Source organism: Symphalangus syndactylus, chromosome 15, assembly GCF_028878055.3.
Source record: "Symphalangus syndactylus isolate Jambi chromosome 15, NHGRI_mSymSyn1-v2.1_pri, whole genome shotgun sequence".
In the NCBI taxonomy this organism is placed as follows: Eukaryota; Metazoa; Chordata; class Mammalia; order Primates; family Hylobatidae; genus Symphalangus; species Symphalangus syndactylus.
In genome coordinates, this window is record NC_072437.2 from 95,749,499 (window position 1) to 95,771,369 (window position 21,871).

Below are 21,871 nucleotides of genomic sequence, written 5' to 3' on the forward strand. Positions count from 1 at the left end.
TTGATTCATTTTATCATTTCCCATGTCTGAATTACTTCCTGTTAAGAACATGAACTGGATTAATAGAAATTAATCCAGTTATAATTGTAATTTTTGTTATTTTCTGAGTCCAGAGGGACTCAGAAAAAAATATTCGAACACCAAGGATCTCACTTTGTGCTGTGAAATGCAAGATGAGCAATCTGATCTGGACATAATATCAGTCTTCAGTCAGGCAACAGGTGAATATGTAGGTAGAATTATAATGTGTAAAGCCGGGTGCGGTGGCTCACGTCTGTAATCTGAGCGCTTTGGGAGACTAACGCGGGCAGATCACTTGAGGTCAGGAGATCGAGACTAGCCAGGCCAACATGGTGAAACCTCGTCTCTACTAAAAATACAAAAAAAGTTAGCTGTGCATGGTGGCACTTGCCTGTAATCCCAGCCACTTGGGAGGCCGAGGCAAGAGGATGGCTTGAACCCGGGAGGCTGAGGTTGCAGTGAGCCGAGATGGCGCCACTGCACTCCAGCCTGGGCAACAGAGAGAGACTCTGGCTAAAAAAAAAAAAAAAATTATAATGTATAGGATTGTGGATGATCACTCTAACCAACCAGTGGGCAAGTTGCTTTGCTCAGCGTTAAGTTCAAACTGTCACATCAGAACGTTATTTGAGTGTATACATATGCAACCATTAAAAGTGGCCGTTACCACGATGCATTCTGGGAACGAAGCAGCACCAAATCCAAGATGGCGGCCAGCAGGAGGCTGATGAAGGAGCTTGAAGAAATCCGCAAATGTGGAATGGAAAACTTCCGTAACATCCAGGTTGATGAAGATAATTTATTGACTTGGCAAGGGCTTATTGTTCCTGACAACCCTCCATATAATAAGGGGGCCTTCAGAATCGAAATCAACTTTCCAGCAGAGTACCCATTCAAACCACCGAGGATCACATTTAAAACAAAGATCTATCACCCGAACATCGACGAAAAGGGGCAGGTGTGTCTGCCAGTAATTAGTGCTGAAAACTGGAAGCCAGCAACCAAAACCGACCAAGTAATCCAGTCCCTCATAGCACTGGTGAATGACCCGCAGCCCGAGCACCCACTTCGGGCTGACCTAGCTGAAGAATACTCTAAAGACCGTAAAAAATTCTGTAAGAATGCTGAAGAGTTTACAGAGAAATATGGGGAAAAGCGACCTGTGGACTAAAATCTGCCACGATTGGTTCCAGCAAGTGTGAGCAGAGACCTCGTGCAGTACATTCAGACACCCCACAAAGCAGGACTCTGTGGAAATTGATACGTGCCACCGCCTGGCGTTCGCTTGCAGCAGTTACTAACTTTCTACAGTTTTCTTAATTAAAAGTGGTCTAGGTAACCTGTAAAGAAAGGATTAAAAATTTAAGATGTTCTAAAAAAAAAAAAAGTGGCCATTAATAGACGGAACTGTACATTGGACCAGTTGGTGTTTTAAAAACATAAAATCTGGCTACCCTAACGGGATAAGTTCAGACATCAGGATGTTGACACAGGGTCCTACCAGAACCCAGGGTTTACTTAGAGAACATAAAAGTAAAGAGATTGTATGCTCTATTCCTTGCTTTTTTTTTTTTTTTTTTGCCTTTTTTTTTTTTTTTTGGTGGATGTAGATAGGAGATGGGATGAGAGTGGCCACAGGAATTCGTATTGGTCGTAGGAAATCCATTTTTGTTTTAATTGATGTTTCCCGTTGAACTGACATTTTGATTGAAATACCTGCGAGCCGGGTTTGGTGGCTCACACCTGTAATCCCATCACTTTGGGAAGCTGAGGTGGGTGGATCACCTGAGGTCAGGAGTTCAAGACCAGCCTGGCCAACATGGTGAAACCCCATCTCTACTAAAAATAAAATAAATAAATAAATAAAAGTAGCCGGGCGTGGTGGCAGGCTCCTGTAATCCCAGCTACTCAGGAGGCTGAGGCAGGATAATCGTTTGAACCCTGGAGGCAGAGGCTGCAGTGAGCCCAGATTGCGCCATTGCACTCCAGCCTGGGCAACAAGAGCAAAACTCTGTCCCCACCCCCCCCCAAAAAAATGATTGAAATACCTGGAATGCACACCATAACTGGGGTGTCTTTAGGCTGAAATGGAGACAACAGAAGGTGAGGTGGTTTGGAGGGACTCAGATGGCATTGGTAAAGGAAATGAAACGCATGCAAATTTCACAGACAAAAAGGTAGCTTTGCCACCTCTCATTTTGGCTGGGCTGATCTGAGGTGCTGCATCTTTTATCATGTCTAGGCTCTCATCCTCAATGACATTTTCATATTCTCCATCCCCCATCCCCCACCGCCTCTCCAGTAAGGCCTTTTTGACAAGCTGCACTTCCCTGCTTTAGTAATTGGTGATAAGATTTGTCCTGTAGAACATATACATAGAGGATTACTCACTCTCCTCCTTTTATGAAATAATTTTTAGAAATTGAGCTGTTAAAGGTTGTGTTTGCACACATTTTTTGGAACAAGAACTTTAATTAAAGGATCAAAAAGCCCAAGCTCTTGCTTTTGAATAACTGAAGCCAGTGTCTATAATTTCTCATATCTAAAATCTGTAGAAACTAGTTGTGTGATTCCAGGGGTGCACAGGGCCCCTTGGATGTCTCCCTCGGGAGGGAGAGCCGCACCTCTGCACTCTTGCTCTGCTGGTGTAGTGGGCAGCTGCCCACCCCCACCCCACCCTGCACTGCAGGCTCTGGAGTCAGCAGATTAAGCATTTTATAAATTATATTTTAAGCATATATTTTAAACTTGTCAAAAAGATAAATAAATCTATAGAAACTATTATCAATCTAGCTTATTTTACCTTTAACTTGTAAAGAAAGTTTGCCTTCTTGAGTTCTCTTTGTCATGGGCAGTAGGAGTAGCTCGTGTGTGTATCATCAGTGAAGGGAAACCCACACATCTTGGTGAGCAACGAGAAATCACCATATTAAGATTCCAGGGATTTTCTTCTGTGGTCATTGTCATAGCCAGTGTCTTCATGGAAGACATATTTTCATTTCATTACCATATTTGATGCCTAAGCATTTAATAGTCAGTTTATGACTACCAAACTTTTGAGGATCTTAGAATTTAACTGGCTCTAGAAAGTGGCAGAGAAACCTACACATGATTCCATGTCGTAATCCGTAAGACATGAGTGATACATGCTGAGGAGGGAAGGTGAGTCACTCCCCCTGTTAGTCTGAGGGAATGTATATGAGTCATTTTGTGCTTCTTTTTTTTCTTTATTTTATTTTATTTTTAGCATAATAAAGTGCCAAACCAAGAGTTGTCTGGTTTTTGTTTTGGAGAGTGAGGGCTACTGGTGAGGGTAGATTTCTGAACTACCCCAGAGAACGTAGTCAGGAACCTCCCGGCAGGATGAGAGAGGAGCCATCAGCTGGAAGGAGAGGGGAAAGGATCAGGAGAGGTAAGGGAACTAGGATTGCTTAACATGCAAAGGGTAAAGTAGAACCAAAGAGAATTTTTGTGCCCCAACAGAAGCAGGAAAATCTGAGAAGATGCCAACCAACTTTTATTTTATTGATTCAGAGAAAATGCAAATTTCAACCACAGCTAAACAATAAAAAGGGAAACTTTTCATTTAGAACCAATAGTTACCATGAGTTGATTAAAAACATGAGCTGGCCTAAAGATGGTATCCTAAGCTTCTGGAGTGTGGAAAGTGATTGTTAAATTGCCTTAATTCTCTACCGAACATTTTTCTACAATGCAAGCATCTAAGAAAAGACTGAAAAGGTGGTGACCCAGATATTTGAAAAGTCAGCTTTCACCCAAATATGAGAAAATTTTTAAATGTCAGGTAGGCAATGATGTTGGTCTTGCTCCTCCAGGGCGTTTATCTTGCAGGGACACTGTTGGGGTGCAGGTGGGGTGGTCATGAGGACACAGACTGCTCTATGAAATCAATTTCCAAAGCTTGAGCTCATTTCCAAAAACACTTCTCAAGCATGACGATAACCAACTATAGATTTATCCTGAGGGAATAATCTTTCTACAAGCTTTTATGTTCACTGTGTTGGCTTGTGGTAGCTAGTGAAAACTGGGTGGTTTCCTCCCTTAATCTAGAGGTTGACCATTTAGAAACACAGCAGAAGAGACTTCCAAAATGAATAAATATCTCCTGCTGTTTGAAAAGTGAAGCTTTTAACAGATGAAGATACTGCCCAGGCAGGTATTCTGAGTCACTGTGTGATTCTGGACATGCCACTCGACCTTTCTCCAGGCTTAAGTGAAGTTAATGTTTTTCCTCCCACTGACTCATGATGGTGCCTTGGGGACAGAAGAAATGAATGTTAGAAAGTCCAGTGCAAATTTCTAAAATGCCACAGGAAAAATCAGGTAAAAATCACTTTTTTGTGAAATGTAGCTGCTGTGTAAAAGACACGTGGCACACAGCCTTCCTGGCTCAGGGACAAAAATATTCATCTTTCTGTAATTCAAAACCAAAAGTGGAACAACACCATGGAAGGTTTTAAGAAGGGAAGCAGTGTCCTTTTCAGACCAATGAGGTGAGTCATGTTCTTTTCTGATGTGTCCGGGAAAGATGTGATCAACAAAAAGATGTTTTATTGCCGATGCCTAGGTAAAGCAATCTCAGTATTCATGTCTCAGAAACATGTCTTCAGATGCAGTTTCACCTCTCTGAAAATGAGCTCTCCTATGGGAAGGTTTGGTTACTAGTATAATTACAGGCTTCTGAGGGTGCCCTGGCTGTATCTTTTGTCCATTCCCAACTGTTGCTCCTTCTTTAAACTATACATCTGTCACGCCTCTGCCTGATCTCTTGACAGTACTGACTAGAATGCCTTTTGCTACTAGTGAGCCACATGCATAAAATAGTTTCACAACACATGGTTGTCGGAAGGGCCATCTCTGATGCAGCATATATACCAGCACTTAATGTTAGCATCTCTCACCACTTAGTGAACAAATTTAGTCATAAGTCAGCCTGGATTCTAATTTTTTTATTATTTATTTATTTATTTATTTTACAGACAGGGTCTCTGTTGCCCAGGCTGGAGTGCAGTACAGTGGCATGATCATAGCTCACTGTAACCTTGAGCTCCTGGGTACAAATGATCCTTCTGCCTCAGCCTCCAGAGTAGCTGGGACTACAGGCATGTGCCACCATGCTGGCTAATTTATTTTAAACATTTTTTGTAGAGACAGGGTCTCACTATATTGTCCAGGCTGGTCTCGAACTTCGGCCTCAAGTGATCATCCCGCCTCAGCCTCCCAAAGCACTAGGATTACAGATGTGAGCCACGGTGCCTACCCCAGGCTGGGATTCTAAAGACAGGCAGGCAAGGGCCTTTGTTAGAAGGAAATTGTCTAAAATTTCAGCAAGCAAACGTGTGTTTTTTCTTGATGAGGACACCATACAATACACATCTCCACTAATGCAAGACACTTGGAAATGGGCTTTGCCAGTGATATGTCCAGAAGAGGTGAGGCGCTAAGACAGCTAGTTTACTGGCCTCAGTAGCGAGCAAGAGAAATAGGTCAACATTTCAGAATCACATAGAATTCTGAGGAATCATGAGGTACAGAGACTCATGCCCACGTCACCCGCTAAAGTTCAAAGGATACGCCTTTACACGTGGGAAGATGCTATGCAGTGACTATTAGAAAAGGATAGAAAAATTTAAAAGGGTTTTTTGTTTTCTGTTTTTTTGTTTGGTTGATTTTTCGGACTCACCAAAGTAGCCACTAGACCATCAAGTTTGAGAGACACAACTTCATAAAACACAAATGTCTGTAATCTCAGCACTTTGAGAAGCCAAGATGGATGGATCACTTGAGCGTAGGAGTTCAAGACCAGCCTGGGCAACATAGTGAGACCCTCATCTCTACAAAAAATACAAAAAAAAAGTTTGCTAGCCATGGTGGCACATGCCTGTGGTCCCAGCTGCTTGAGAGGCTGAGGTGAGAAGATCACTTGAGCCTGGGAGGTTGAGGCTGCAGCAAACTATGATTATGCCACTATATCCCAGCCTGGATGACAGAGCAAGACCTTATCTCAAAAAAGAAAAAAAGAAGAAGAAAAAAGAAAACACAAATGCTTGTTTCTGTATTAAGATACTCTTCTATTCCCATGAAAAGCTTGAAGAGGCCAGGCGCGGTGGCTCATGCCTGTAATCCCAGCGCTTTGGGAGTCCGAGGCAGGTGGATCACGAGGTCAGTAGTTCAAGACCAGCCTGGCCAAGATGGTGAAACCCTGTCTCTACTAAAAATACAATAATTAGCTGGGCACGGTGGCAGGTACCTGTAGTCCCAGCTACTCAGGAGGCTGAGTCAGGATAATTACTTGAACTGGGGAGGCAGAGGTTGCAGTGAGCCGAGATTGCGCCACTGCATTCCAGCCTGGGCGACAGAGCAAGACTCCGTCTCAAAAAAAAAGAAGAAAAAAAAGAAAAAAGAAAAAGAAAAGCTTGGAGAACCAGAAATTTAATTTCTTTACTCTTTCATTAAGTTGTCCAATAAACTTTACTGAACACCTCCAATGACCAAAAGCTGCACTTGGGCCTGGAGGTACAACTGTAAAGGGGACCTATACCCTGCCTTTGAGGAGCCTTCAACCCTTACCCCATTTTAGGCTCTGCATATGTAGTTTCAGGCTAATTTGCACAACAGGACCACCTATTTGGAACATGAGAATCAGAGACAAGTGGTTTCTTGAACTCATCGATAACCAATTATCACTAAAAAGTCTATGCCTAGATATGAGAAAGTCTTCTGTGACCTATTTCATAAACCTCATTTAAAAATATACTTGGTGGCCAGGTGCACTGGCTCACGCCTGTAATCCCAGCACTTTGGGAGGCTGAGGTGGGAGGACCACTTGAGGCCAGGAGTTCAAGACCAGCCTGGACAACATAGCAAAACCCCATCTCTAAAAAAACTAAAAAAAAAGTTAGCAAGGCATAGTGGTGCATGCCTATAGTCCCAGCTACTCAGGAGGCTAAGGCAGGAGCATCACTGGAGCCCAGGTATTTGAGGCTGCATTGAACTATGATGGCACCACTGCACTCCAGCCTAGGCAAAAGAGAAAGACCTTGTCTCTGGAAAAAAAACAAAAACAAAAACCACCACCACCACCAACAACAACAAACTCAGAAAATAAAAGTAAAACAATGGACTTTTTAATCCTAAAGTGAGGTAATACACCTGAACACCCATATATTTTTGGATATCCACAACAGCAGAGCAGAAAAGGTGAGGTGAAGGAGAGATGCTTGTTGGGGCCCCTTCTTTTCCATCATTTTAGAATCAACTTGTTTTCTCTGCATTTGAGAAGTATTTGAGGCCATCACCCCCAAGAGGCCAATCCAACTGTAATGGAGTCACACAGACTCACATGATCAGATAGACTTGGCTTGGTTGTGTTTTTTGGGTTTTGTTGTTGTTGTTGTTGTTGTTGTTTGTTTGTTTTTTCAGGACTGAGTCTCGCTCTGTCACCCAGGCTGGAGTGCAGTGGCACGATCTCGGCTCACTGCAACCTCCGCCTCCCAAGTTCAAGCGATTCTCTTGCCTCAGCCTCCTGAGTAGCTGGGATTACAGGCGTGAGCCACCACGCCTGGCTAATTTTTCCATTTTTAGTAGAGGTGGGGTTTCACCATGCTGGCCAGGCTGGTCTCAATCTCCTCACCTCAAGTGATCCACCTGCCTCGGCCTCCCAAAGTGCTGAGATTACAGACATGAGCCACCGTACCTGGCCAGACTTAGTTTCTATAGAAGGGTGAAAAGCCTTACAGATAATGTGGCTGGCGAGAGCCTGGATATGGAGGCAAAAGTCCAGATTTGGAATGACCCATCTGACATGTCCCCTTACTTGTTCCGGCCCCAGGTTACTCACTTGTGAAATGAAGGCATTATGCTGGATGACGTCTGAAGTCCCTTCGCACATTCCACTATTACATGGTAGCCGTGGCATTCTTAGCATGTTTTGCGATTTTAATTCATTGATTAGGTATTTCATCAATGACCAAAGTTGCTTCAATGCTAAGATTAGAACAATTTTGGTGAGGCTTCAAAGTTAATATTTAATGCAAATAAATGAGCCATTTCACACCTCTGCTAGTATGCTCTCCTTTCCAACTCACAGAAGAACAAATAATAGCAAACAGCAATGAATTAATTCACAAGCAAAGATTACTTCTGGCAATTAGGAAAGACAGACTCTTTTCTGTTTATATATACCTATTCTGTACATAAATATGTGTTCACATTTATAAATATATATATGTACCATTTTTCATTAAATACAAATATTCCCAAATAATATTATGATGCTAACACCTGTAATACTTGTTGAGCACATACTGTGTGCCAAGCACTGTTGACGACTTCATGGACATTATCAATGATTTCTTATTTTCACTTATTTCTTCTATTTCCAGTCTTAATGCCACAAATGATTTCTCAAAATATGGAGATTTGCAAAGATTATTGTAAACATTTTATCTAGCAGGCACAACTGTTATCAGAGTGTAAGGAAATGACTATTCTTAAAAAAATACTCTCAATTTATCTGAACTTTTGATCATGAACTTTCTGGAAATGTATTCATTTGAGAAGGTTTATCTAGGGACAGGGATTTTGTCTCCACCAAAACTTTCCTCTTTTGGACAGAGAGAAAAAAATCTTGGAGATTATGGAGGACAGGAGACATTGTCATCCCTAGAGAGATCAGAAAATTAAGAAAGTCTCAGTCAGCCTCAAGGAAAATTTCCCGGCAATGAGGTTTATATTTGATAAGTTGTGATATTTGAACCACATGCTCTGGAAACAGTTATAAAATAAATTTTCACATAACTGAGACAATTTAGGTGTGGTTCTTTCAATCTGGACCATATCAGAATTCATACTGGAACTGAAATATCTTAGAACCATTAATTTCCATCTCCTTTGTTAATGCAGAACTCCCAGAGCAGTGATGAAACACTTAATAGCATAAGGGATGTGTTTCATATTATGATGATTATAAGGCTACATGTTTTCCCAAAATGTACAAATACAATGTGCCATGTTTGCTTTACTCATATGCCTGCATATGGAAAACAGAAATAAAAATTGTTTACTTTGGTAACAACAAATGCCATTCTTTTGCTTAGTGGCTTTTGATATCCTTCAGCCAAACATGCAGCCTCTCAAGATACCAGAATCTGGCCTGGCACGGTGGCTCACGCCTGTAGTCCCAGCACTTTGGGAAGCCAAGGTGGGCAGATCACCTGAGGTCAGGAGTTCCAGACCAGCCTGGCCGACATGCTGAAACCCCATCTCTTCTAAAAAAATACAAAAATTAGCCAGGCATGGTGGTGGGCAGCTGTAATCCCAGCTGCTTGGGAGGCTGAGGCAGGAGAATGGCTTGAACCCGGGGAGCAGAGGTTGCAGTGAGTGGAGATTGCACCACTGCACTCCAGCCTGGGTAACTGAATGAGACTTCATCTCAAAAAAAAAAAAAAAAAAGATACCAAAATCTGTATTAAATACAATGAGTTTCTCACTCCCAGCCTCCTTTTTCTCTTTCTTTCCTTTTTTAATGACTCCATTGTTAAATAAGAAATGGATAATGTTAGCTTTCCTAGTGGCACTAGTAGTATTTGTTGCTGTTTCATAAGTAATTTAGGAAAGCAACTGAAACATAAAGAATCTAATTATTTATTACTGTCTTCTCCTCTACTGGGTATCACTATACTCTTTAATATTAATGTCTTTCTTAAAGTGTAAGGTTGGAAAATTGAAGTCAGTGAGTTTCACTGATAAATTAAGCAGCTATGAAACGTTATCAGGTGACTAGCTGATCCTGATTTTATCATCAAACCAAAACAGTGCTTTGCTTAAGGCATGCATTATCTAAATACTTAATCTAAGTGCGTGTTGATGTATTCTTAATTGTCGTAGCACCTTCTTTAAGTGAATCTCTTTTAGGGTCATAAGCAGTTTGAGCTGGTTCTCATAAGTCAAGTGCAAGCTTACCAATCAACAGTTCGACAACCAGTGTGGTATGGACAAGACAGACTGAGCCGGGACAGAGCAACAGCCTGAGGGATGGTAGCTGTGCTCAGAAGCCAGCCTAGCCAGAGCTGGCAATTCAGGCAATTCACAGGATAACTCAGAAGCCACAATCTGGGAGCCTAGAAACAGCAGAGAGGTGTCTGATGTGGATATTGTCGGAAAGCATGTGCATCGTACAGCCAGAGTATGGCAGAAGAAACATGGTTCTAGTACGTTGCTTTTCAAACTCTACGGGGTGCAGGCAGAGATCATTAAGCAAACAGATGTCAGAAAGGACAGGAAGCTCCTTACCTGGTTCAGCTACCACCTCTCTGTAAAGAAGAGTGCATAAAACCCACACAGATAACCCACCTCTACCCACCCATAGAGCATCCTCACTCTAGGAGCATGAAAATACCTAAAGGTTTTCAAGTCTCTCGATGGCTGTGTGAAAATTAGCCTAAAACCACATGTGCACAGGCTAAAGATGCGAACCATTTTCTCAAATGAGCACCAAATCTTTTCAATTGTTCTGGAATTGGTGACACTACCATCATCCTCTTGATTCCTGTGGAATCTTCTTGGACCCTGACCTTCATGTCCATTTTGCCTGCCCCATGCTGACCCAGCCCCAGTGAATGTTTTACCTCCAAAGGCTGGGACACCACAGAACACACTGCCTAAAGCACCATTTATTTTTTATTGTTTGAGACAGGGTGTCACTCTGTTGCCCAGGCTGGAGTGCAGTGGCACGATCTCAGTTCACTGCAGCCTTGACCTCTCAGGCTCAAAGGATTCTCCCACCTAAGCCTCCTGAGTAGCTGGGACTATAGGCGCACCACCACGCCTGGCTAATTTTTTTTTTATGTTTTGTAGAGATGAGGTTTTGGCATGTTGCTCAGGATGGTCTTGAACTCGTGGGCTCAGGTGATCAACCCGCCTTGGCCTCCCAAAGTTCTGGGACTACAGACATGAGCCACAACACCCGGCTTTTCTTTCTTTTTTTTTTGAGACAGGGTCTTGCTCTGTTGCCCAGGCTAGAGTGCAGTGGTATGAACTCAGCTCACTGCAGCCTTGACCTCCTGGTCTCAGGCAATCTTCTCACCTCTGCCTCCCGACTACAGGTGAGAGCCACCACACCTGGCTAACTTATCACAGATGTGAGCCACTGCACCTGGCCCAGCACCATTTTTGTCACTGTCAGTTTCCTGCTTGAGAAACTACAGTGGCTTCTGCGTTACTTTAATAATTGTGTCCTCCTTATGACCCTTTGCAGTCTCCAAAGGCTGGGCCCCTCTTCTGTTCCTGAGCTAATCTATTTATTCTCCCCATCCTGCGCTTGGCTTATGCCTGGGCCCAAGCCTCACCACTTGCTACTCTCCCCCTAAATTTGGATTTCTTCCCCTCTTTTGTCCTCAAACCCACTGTCACTTTTGAATTTGAAGATATGTTGCTTTGCACGCTGCTCCTCTTTGGGGTGCATCTGTGAGCACCTGCATGTCTAAAAGGGAGTGCTCAGTGAGTACCCAGTGAATGATGAAGGTGTATGTGAACGATGATTGGATGCGAGAGGCTGCCCAAGTGGAAAAGCGGTATTTGCTTTTCAGTATAGGAAAATTTCCATGACATTTTTCTGGCACACAATGAAGAAAGTGCTATATTGAAGCAAATTAATATATTTTAACTTTGTGTAGATGCAATGGGAATTACTTTTTAAATGGTGTATGGAATTAAAAGAACTGGTTGAAAAGAACAATTTTTCAAAGAATGTGTCTAATGTCTCCCAGCAGATAAGGAAGGGAATAGAAATTTGTGAAGAGGATCACACACCATCACTTTTACACACTCACACACTATGTGATTTTGGGGTAGAATTACAAAAGTCAAACTCCATAGTCCAAAAGTAGAAAATAGTAGGAATTAGGGCCGGGTGCGGTGGCTCACACCTGTAATACCCGCAATTTGGAAGGCCGAGGTGGGTGGATTGCTTGAGTCTGGGAGTTAGAGACCAGGCTGGGCAACATGGTGAAACCCTGTCTCTACAAAAAATATAAAAATTATCTAGGTGTGGTGGCTGACACCTGTAGTCCCAGCTACTTAGGAGGCTGAGACAGGAGAATTGCTTGAGCCTGGGAGGTCAAGCCTGCAGTGGGTGGTAATGGTGCCACTGCACTCCAGCCTGGGTGATAAAGTGAGACCCTGTTTCAAAAAAAAAAGAAAAAAAAGGAAAGAAAATAGTAGGAATGGCTAATTGATGAATAGGTGAGTTCAAACGAGAGCTCCCAACTGCCCACTGGCCATACCTCAATTAAAGTAATTTCCAGAAATAATTCTTCTTCAAAAATACATTATCTATGCAAAGGATTCTTTATTAATAACATACATCAGGGTTTGGCAAACTATCTGTGGGCCAAATCCAACCTGCCTCCAGTTTGGGTAACTATAAGTTGCTTAGAGGACAGCCAGCCTCACTCTTTTTGGATTGCCGATGGCTGCTTCCAACTCCAATGGTGGAGCTGAGCAGTTGTGATAGAGACCTACAACTCACAACACAGAAGATCTAAGTTGCAGACTGAAAATGAACCTTACAGGAAAGGTTTGCTGACCCTTGACCTACATGATCTAAGGATATAGTGTGTAATTTGGCTGGAAGTGCCATTAACTTGCTTTCTCCAGTGGGAATGTAGCATGGTTGCGTACATTAATCCTGAAATAAGTGAGAGATCCAGACCTCCCATGTGTCCTTCCCATCAGACACCGACCTAGGGCCTGGAATCTCCCTAGCTTGCTAAGGAAGCAGTGACCTCTGGTTACCAAGTAGAGGGATCAAGTCCTCCTGGCTTTCCAGGACTGTCATGGTTTAAAAACAAAGTCTCACCTTCCGGGAAATCCCTCAGTCCTAGGCAAACCAGGATGGTTGGTCACCCTGAGATATAATGGATAGATCATAGGGCCCAGGGCAGACTAACTTGAGCTCAAATCCCACCTTTGTGACTTCACACCATGCAACTTTGGGCAAATTACTTTATCTCCCTGAACCTCAGTTATCTTGTCTATGAATTGGGACTGAATCTATTTGAGGAGTTGTAAGGATTAAAGGAGATTATGGGCCAGGCACAGTGGCTCATGCCTATAATCCCAACACTTTGGGAGGCCAAGGTGGGAGGATCAGATCACTTGAGGCCAGGAGTTCGAGACCAGCCTGGGCAATATGGCAAGACCTTGTCTCTACAAAAAAAGAAAGAAAGAAAATTATGCACTGAAAGAGCTTACTTGCACATAATAGACATTGACTAAATACTAGTTCCCTTTCTACCTTTTTGACCACCCTTAGCTAAAGTTTTAAAAAACTCAATCTTTAGCCAAAACTACTTTTTTCATAAAAGGAGAAAATTAGGCCAGGCATGGTGGCTCACGCCTGTAATCCCAGCACTTTGGGAGGCCGAAGTGGGCAAATCACTTGAGATAAGGAGTTCGAGACCAGCCTAGCCAACATGGTGGAACCCCATCTCTACTAAAAATACAAAAAAATTAGCCAGGCGTGGTGGCACACACCTGTAGTCCCAGCTGGAGGCTGAGGCACAAGAATCTCTTGAACTGGGAGGCGGAGGTTGCAGTGAGCCAAGATCACACGACTGCACTACACTCTGGATGACAGAGAAAGACTGTTTCAAAAAAAAAAAAAAAAGAGGAAATTAAAATAATTTTTGTATGCTCCCCATGTTCTAATGATGTCATTTTTTTTTTGCCCCTTATAAATACATACCTAATAAACAAATAACTTATTCTGCAGTGGAGAAAATAAACCATACACATATAATTGCCTGATTACTATTTTATATTTTAGAGTCTGGAGACAAGTGGTTGCTTCTGTTTTGTCCAACTATGGATACGTTGCAGAAAGGTTTGCTCTGCTCAACTAGTTAAAGTGGCACCTGATGCCCCAGGTCCATGGCCAGATGCAGAACTCTGGGCAACAAGGGCCAGGGCCATTTTCTAATCTAGCATTTCATGCCTCTCTAACAGAAAATGTTGACAGGAAGTTGATAGAGCCTGAGAGCGCTACCTCACTTGTGATTCATCTGATGGATCAGTGTGACCTAAAGCACTAAGTTAACCAACAGGCTCATTAATTTTTAAAAGAGGTGGTTAGTAATAAACCAACAGTAGTGTACAAATCCAGTAGCAGCCTACACACCTTCAAAAGTCCCCAGAATGAGATCAAAGGACAAGGCAGCATCAGTTTCATTCCAACAATAGCATTTTGATTTAACATCCACTTTGTTGGCAAATGTGCAGGAATAAAATAATGCGTATTCCCATAGTAATTTATATTCTAAATTACACTGAAAAGCCTAGGTGGTCCCCAACAAATTCAATTTCCTTTAGACTGTAGCTATATTAGTTTGAAGAATCAAGTTTTTACTGGATGAACTGGTCAAATAAATCTAAAACTATCAGCATTTTAATGGAATATCCATTACCTAAGGCCAGGCGTGGTGGCTCATACCTGTAATCCCAGCACTTTGGGAGGCCGAGGTGGGCGGATCATGAGGTCAGGAGTTCGAGACCAGCCTGGCCAACATGGTGAAACCCCATTTCTACTAAAAATACAAAAATTAGCCAGGCGTGGTGGTGCGTGTCTGTAATCCCAGCTACGCAGGAAGCTAAGGCAGTGAGAATCACTTGAACCCGGGAGGCAGAGGTTGCAGTAAGCTGAGATCGCACCATTGCACTCCAGCCTGGGCAACAGAGTGAGACTCCATCTCAAAAATAAAAATATAAATAAATAAATAAATAAATAATGCATACCTAATGTATCATAATGGTTCAAAATACCTATAATCATAGCTGGTTCCCAATGAATTTAATTTACTTGAGCTTGTGGCCATATGATTTTAAGGAATCAAACTTTTTGCTTAATTAATTAGTCAAATCAGCCAAAACTTATAAATTCAGTGAAAAAATAGTTGTTTGGCTAATTTGAGTGGTTAATGCAGTAAAGTGAGTCAAATTATTAGTTCAAAATACATACTGCCTTAATTTGATCTAAACTATAAACATCTGCTTTGCCTTTTTGGTGAGGATGACACCAAAAAGCATTAGTTTCCAAACTTGGCTGAGTATTAAGAATCCCCAGGAATGCTTTTAAAACTTCCAAAGCACAAGCCATCCCCAGACCAAGTCAATCAGAATCCCTTGGGTGAACCCAGGCATCAATCCCCTGGATGATTCCAATGTTCAGAATTCAAGACATTCCTTGAGATCAGGAATTCAAGACCAGCCTGGGCAACATAGCAAGATCCCATCTCAAAAAAAAAAAAAAAAAGAAAAGAAAGCAATAGCTAACAATTTATTAAGCTGTTACCAAATGCCAAGCATAATGGCAGGCATTTTCCATGGATTATTTTATTAAATTCTCACACATACCAGTGAAACCTTACAAAGTCAGTAGGATTGTTGTGCCCATTTGACAAATGGAGAAATTGAGGCACAGGAGGTTGGGTACTTGCCCAAGGATACCCATACTAGCAAGTGGTCAAGTGAGAGACGTCACAAATGCAGTGACTCCAAAGCTTTAACTTGAATTATTTTTTAAAACCAGTGACTTAAAACTCAGTGCTTCTTTAGGTCTTTGTACTTCGTTATCTTATCTCTTGAGGGCATTGGTTTGTATCACTTTTCTTTGTTTCTGGACTCCAAGTCCTCTCCAAATAGCACACGAAAGCAATTTCTCATGCCCCTGGGAGAGAGGCGTGGCTTTATGGATGTGATAGGCAGAGGACTTAATATTCTGCATTAAGATCTCCTTCTCTCTCAAGGGAATTTCTGGCAGACTTAAAGCACTGTAGGCAACAGAAAGGAAACCTGAAATGCAGCATCCACCTGGAAGACACATACATATTTGCTGAAGCGTGTTTCAAATTTAATTGAAAAAGAGGAAGAGTATAACTGTGCTTCTCATTCACTGCAAATCTTGTGATTTCATAGTCTTCAGTGTTGACCTGTCAACCTGTATGGGTTGTTTGTTTAAAAAGGTTGCATTTTTGTTTTTGTTTTTTAGGCAGACCACTTAAGTATCATGTGTTACTGAATACCAGCTGAATTACTTTGTTGTTGTTTTGACAGTCTTGCTCTGTTGCCCAGGCTGGAGTGCAGTGGCCCGATCATAGCTCTGTAGGCAACCACCTACAGAGTGTCTGCCACTGTCAGGAGTCTGCCACCTCGACCTCCTGAGCTCAAATGATCCTCCCACCTCAGCCTCCTGAGTAGCTGGGACTACAGGCATGCATCATCATGCCCAGCTATTTTTCAAAAAATTTTTTTGTAGAGATGGAGATCTGACTTTGTTGCCCAGGCTGGTCTCAAACTCCTAGCCTCAAGCAATCCTCCCACCTCAGCCTCCCAAGTTTCTGGGATGATAGGTGTGAGCCATTGCATCTGGCCCACCAGCTAAATTCTTAACATTTAAACTATAAACATTACAATTTTTTGTTGCAGAACAAAAATGAAAAGAAGAAAGTTGAAAATACACTACAACGTCACGGTCATTTGCACCAGTTTCCTGTGTACAGCTCTGCTGCTCTACACTCATTTCTTAATCAGGTTTTGTCTCCCTTTTTTGCATTAAAAGCTGAGCGAGGAGCTAAAACTGCCCTGAGAAGCTCCCCCAGGACCCTGGCTGACCATCAGGGGAATGGGGCCTACCTCAACAGTCTACTTTCTTCATTCAGCCCTATAGCCTCAGGGGAGAAGTTTGTCTCGCTCAGAGGAAGCAGTGGCCACTCTGTCCCATACCCTGTCAGGCCATTTCCCATAGGAGACTGGACCTAGGGTGTGTGCTCAGGGTCCCAGTTTCTGCGGCGTTGAGCGGGTCCAGTACTCCTTTCCATACCAGGCTGAACCCCAAGGAAGCGAATCCATGTCCTCGTGGAAGAATAGGCCCCAAAGTGCCAAGCATCAGCCCTGTCAGTGCTGCCTGGAGAGCTGCCTGTGTCCTGAAGAACTCACACCCATGCAAGAGTGCACCCACTCAGCAAATGCGGGGCACCGTCGGGAAGAACAAGACATCCCCGCTTCAGCTTCCCTCCTGTCACCTTTCCACTTCCCTTTGGGGATGCTGTGCCTGGGTTTGCACATGGACCGGGGCCCCATCCCTGTTCCCCGCTGTGCGTGGCAGGGCAAGGGAATGCATATTAAATACCTTTCAGGCTAGGATTCCTTTTTTTTTTTTTTTGATGGCATACTCTAACTCCAACATTTCTTCTGTAAGTATCACGTTATTTTACTAAAATCTAGATTTCCCAATCCAGGTGTTAGGAAGGTACTATGCTGCTGCTGCTTTGGGGCTTTCTGTCTGGCAACATCTATAAACAATGCAATAGTGACTCTAGTCAGTTTCACAGTCTCATGTCTGAATCTTTTTTTTTTTTTTGACAGAGTCCCACTCTTTGTCTTAGCCTCCCAAGTAGCTGGGATTACAGGCGCCCACCACCAGGCCCAGCTAATTTTTTTATTTTTAGTAGAGACGGGGGTTTCACCATATTGGCCAGGCTGGTCTCGAACTCCTGACTTCAGGTGATCTGCCCGCCTCGGCCTCCCAAAGTGCTGGGATTACAGGCGTGAGCCACGGCGGCGCCCGGCCCTTTTTTTTTTTTTTTTTTTTTTTGAGACAGTGTCTCGCTCTGTCCCCCAGGCTGGAGTACAGTGGGGCGATATCTCGGCTCACTGCAACCTCCGCCCCACCAGTTCAAGTGATTCTCCTGCCTCAGCCTCCCGAGTAACTGAGATTACAGGTGTGCATCACCACACCCAGCTAATTTTTGTATTTTTAGTAGAGACAGGGTTTCACCTTGTTGGCCAGGCTGGTCTCGAACTCCTGACCTCAGGAGATCCGCCCACCTCGGCCTCCCAAAGTGCTGGGATTACAGGCGTGAGCCACGACACCGGACCTAGGCTTCCTTCTTTAAAGACAAATTTCCAGTGGGGCTCTGTAAGTAATCCTCATATTTTCGCGTTGAGTGTGGCCAGAGGAGAAGGTGAGTCTTGTGTACGTAGCAGAGAACACAGGAGGGAAAAAATGGTCAGGAGATACTGTAAAAGGACTAAGAAAACCAGAAAGAAAAGGCCAGGCTCCAGGAGCACAGAGGCTGGATGGATTCCTGCTTCCCTGTCACTCAGTTCTCTTCAGGCGGTGCAGTCACTTCCTTCACCTCAGTGTCCCTGTTTGTGCAAATGAGGTGATTATTGGTGCCGACCTACTTCCCAGGCAGTTTTGAATAGAAGTGGCAAACATTGAAGGGCGCACACTCTCCTTCCCCAAGCTCCCTTCCTCCCCACGTGTGCACCCAGAAGGAAATAAAAGCCGTAATTTGCACTGGCGAGTCGGCCCGCCTCGTCGAGGGTTCCGCTGAGCTGCTCACAAGGGCGTGCGGAGGCCCGCGGCCGGCCCTGGCCCCTGTGGTGGCAGCAGCTGGCTGGCTTCCCGGGCGGCTACCTCCAGCTGCAGCTGTCGGTGCTATTTGCAGCTCTCCACATCCTGAGAGCTGGACGCCGAGGACCGCTCCCTGGAGGGCGTGCGTAAAATGCAGCAGCCGAGCGGTGAAGAGGAGATCACTGGAAAAACTGGGAGCGGAGTCAGGCTCGTTCTGGAGCAGGGAGAGGCCTGGGAAGTTGCGAAACGTTGACCTGCAGGGTCTTGAGGAACTGTCGGCCTGGGCTGCTCCCATGGGTCATTGAACATTAGCCACCAGTCCCCGTCCAAGCCAACCGAAATAGAGTCAGCAGGCAGAATGACGAATACAGTTTGCAAGGGAACGAACTTCCTCCTATTCTTTCCTTGGAAAGGCCTTTCCAGACTGTCGAACTCACCCCTGTCACATTACCCTGTTGTGTTATCTTTGTGGGCCTGCGCAGCACCTGAAATGATCTGTCTTAGGTATGTGTGTGCTTGTTCATTGTTTTGTCTTCTCCATGAAAATCTAAGCTCCTAGAAACTTTGTGAGGGAGGCAATGGGTCTGCTTTGTTTACCTCTGCATCTTCAGGGCCCAGTACAATGCCCAGCTCTCGTTTGTAAATGAGTGAAGGAGTCCCCTACTAGCAGGCTGCCTACTCATCAATCGAGTAGTTGTTGGGTTTCTCCATTTTACCTTTGGAGATGTTGTCTTCGACCTACGGGAAGGAATTGGATCTATCTGAGGGTAAGGAAATTCATCCTTCTTGGGTTTATGTATTTTCCAACCCACTGCATAGAGTCTGACAAAATATTAATGGTCTTCACTGTTTCTTTTGATGATGTCTGCCACTTGTCACTATTTAATGTAATCTCATGTCATTTAAAGAAAGTAAAATTAGGGGCTGGGCGCAGTGGCTCATGCCTGTAATCCCAGCACTTTGGGAGGCCGAGGCGGGCGGATCACCTGAGGTCAGGAGTTCGAGACCAGCCTGGACAACATGGTGAAGCCCCATCTCTACTAAAAATACAAAAATTAGCCAGGCATGGTGGCGGGCACCTGTAATCCCAGCTACTCGGGAGGCTGAGGCAGGAGAATCGCTTGAACCTGGGAGGCGGAGGTTGCAGTGAGCCCAGACTGCGCCATTGCACTCACCCTGGGCCACAAGAGTGAAACTCCGTCTCAAAAAGAAAAAAAAGAAAAAAAAAAAAGAAAGTAAAATTATAGGGTAACTAGAAAGTTACAGTAGTATAACAAGCATAATCATTTAGAAGATTTTCACCTGTAACGTGGTTAAGGTAAGTTTGAGACTCAGTTCATTTCAACACATTTGACTTTCGGACAGATCCAATGTAGTCTGTTGTATTTAGAAAGAATTCAGACCTTTATAAGGACGATTTCATGACATTAATGAAATGTATGTGTTAATGGAACTGAAGGGCTTCACTCTGAAAGCAAGTGTTCTCTAAATCTAAATATTTTAAGAAGAAAATTAGTTGAAAATGAAAAAGCTTGTCAAAAGTGACAGTCATTTCATTTCTTTTCTTTTTTTAGAGATGGGGTGGCACTATGTTGCCCAGGATGGAGTATAGTGACTATTCACAGGCACAGTCATTGTGCACTACATCCTGGAACTCCTGGGCTCGAGCAATCCTTCTGCCTCAGCCTCCCAAGTAGCTGGGACTATAGAAACACACCACCACACTCAGCAAAAGTGACAATCGTTTCTAATACAGACATCCACACCTGGACATACTGTGAAAATTATATTCATTGGGCATATTAGTGTCCGTTCTTTCCAAGATCTGAGTTCATAATGTTTTCTCCTATAATTGTAATGAAATATCACCATTTCTTGCTAGCATTATACCAAATCCCTCTAGGCAACTGGGTAGCAGGGTATATGCCAATCTAGGATTTTGGAGATGACTTGTATCTTGTTTGCTATTAGAGCCAACATGTTAGAATTTGTGATTTGTCACAGAGTGGAAGACGAGTTCACTCAAGAAGCACTTATTTATGAGCACCTACACAGGTGATCCAACAGTCAAAAGACAGGAGTTCTGGACCTTCTGGAACTGACAATCTTACTAGAAAAATAAATGTTACCACATCACTTGAACAAAGGCACAATTATGCAATCTGAGTTGTGTTTTGACTCCCTCCCCGCTACCTTTTTTGTTTTTGTTTTTTGTTTGTTTTGTTTTGTCTTATGCTGGAGGTGTTGTGGGAGATGGAGTTTTGCTCTTGTCGCCCAGGCTGGAGTGCGATGGCACAATCTCAGCTCACTGCAACCTCTGCCTCCCGGGTTCAAGTGATTCTCCTGCTCCAGCCTCCTGAGTAGCTGGGATTACAGGCATGCGCCACCATGCCCGGCTCCTTTTTTGTATTTTTAGTAGAGATGGGGTTTCACCATGTTGGTCAGGCTGGTCTCGAACTCCTGACCTCAGGTGATCTGCCTGCCTCAGCTTCCCAAAGTGCTGGGATTACAGGTGTGAGCCACCGCACCCGGCCGCTCCTTGCTGTCTTAATAGAAAGTGGAAAATAGAAATCTTCTGCATAAGGCCTTTGGTTTGAATGCAACATGCCTAGAGATAGGGAACTGGAATCCAACACCATTGCCTATAGATCTTTGGAGGCTAAAAGAGAAAGAATCCAGGAGAGAAAAAAAAAACAAAAAACGGCTGCCATAGCTATTGGCCTCATTGGACAGGCCTGGGGGATGTGCACAGACCCTAAAGGTGGCCGGAGCTGACCGGCTTCCTACTGCACTCTTCTGGGTGGCCCAGGCACCCAGTTGCATTGGCTGTGGCCACTGAGAAAGGATGGAGTCAGGCTGAGCCATGGGCAATGACAGAGGAGAGGGGATCAGCACAGCCTACCTGAAAGCAAAGCAGAAATGGGTCGGTCACCTCATAACAGAATTTACAGATGAAGGGGACAAACTTGTTACCTGAGGGGTTCCTTCATGCCTTGGAGTTTCTCTGAAAGAAAAGACAGCTGAGCATTTGCCCTGTTTTTGTTTTACCATTTTTACACTTTCGAAGTCATGTCATCAAGTTTTAAGCTAGTAAGAGGACGCATACATATGGTAAACAGGACCGTATACCAAACGGTACAATATCATAGTTCTTGTAGCAGCCACATTTTGATGAATAAAATTTCTTTTAAAATCTCTTTTTTAAAAATGAAGAGACTTCTTCTACCAGGCAGCAAATGTTTCTTTCCTATGTAAACTTAGCTTGCAAACATAATTTTAAACAGCTTTATCATGACTATATATCTTGCTAATTTCTTGTCTTTTTTTTTTCTTTCTTTCAGAGTCATGGTCTTGCTGTATCACCCAAGCTGGAGTGCAGTGGCATGATCATAGCTCACTGCAACCTTGAACTCC

General features: G+C 43.6%; 1 protein-coding gene across 2 annotated transcripts; it reads left to right on the forward strand.

The window, feature by feature from the left end:
- Positions 1-352: 352 nt before the first annotated feature.
- On the forward strand, positions 353-1,558 carry UBE2L5 (ubiquitin conjugating enzyme E2 L5). 2 transcript variants are annotated; one of them, XM_055244766.2, is made up of 2 exons: positions 353-754; positions 851-1,558. In XM_055244766.2, the coding sequence occupies exons 1-2, from the start codon at positions 728-730 to the stop codon at positions 1,190-1,192; spliced, it is 369 nt and encodes a 122-aa protein (XP_055100741.1). In that variant the 5' UTR covers positions 353-727; the 3' UTR covers positions 1,193-1,558. The 2 variants fall into 2 exon arrangements, with proteins under 2 accessions (XP_055100741.1, XP_055100740.1); XM_055244765.2 differs by having other exon boundaries at positions 597-1,550.
- The last annotated feature ends 20,313 nt before the right edge of the window (positions 1,559-21,871 follow it).

Bases quoted from the DNA above. Each gene is read 5' to 3' on its own strand.
- UBE2L5 (XM_055244765.2), top strand. From the start codon at position 728: ATGGCGGCCAGCAGGAGGCTGATGAAGGAGCTTGAAGAAATCCGCAAA.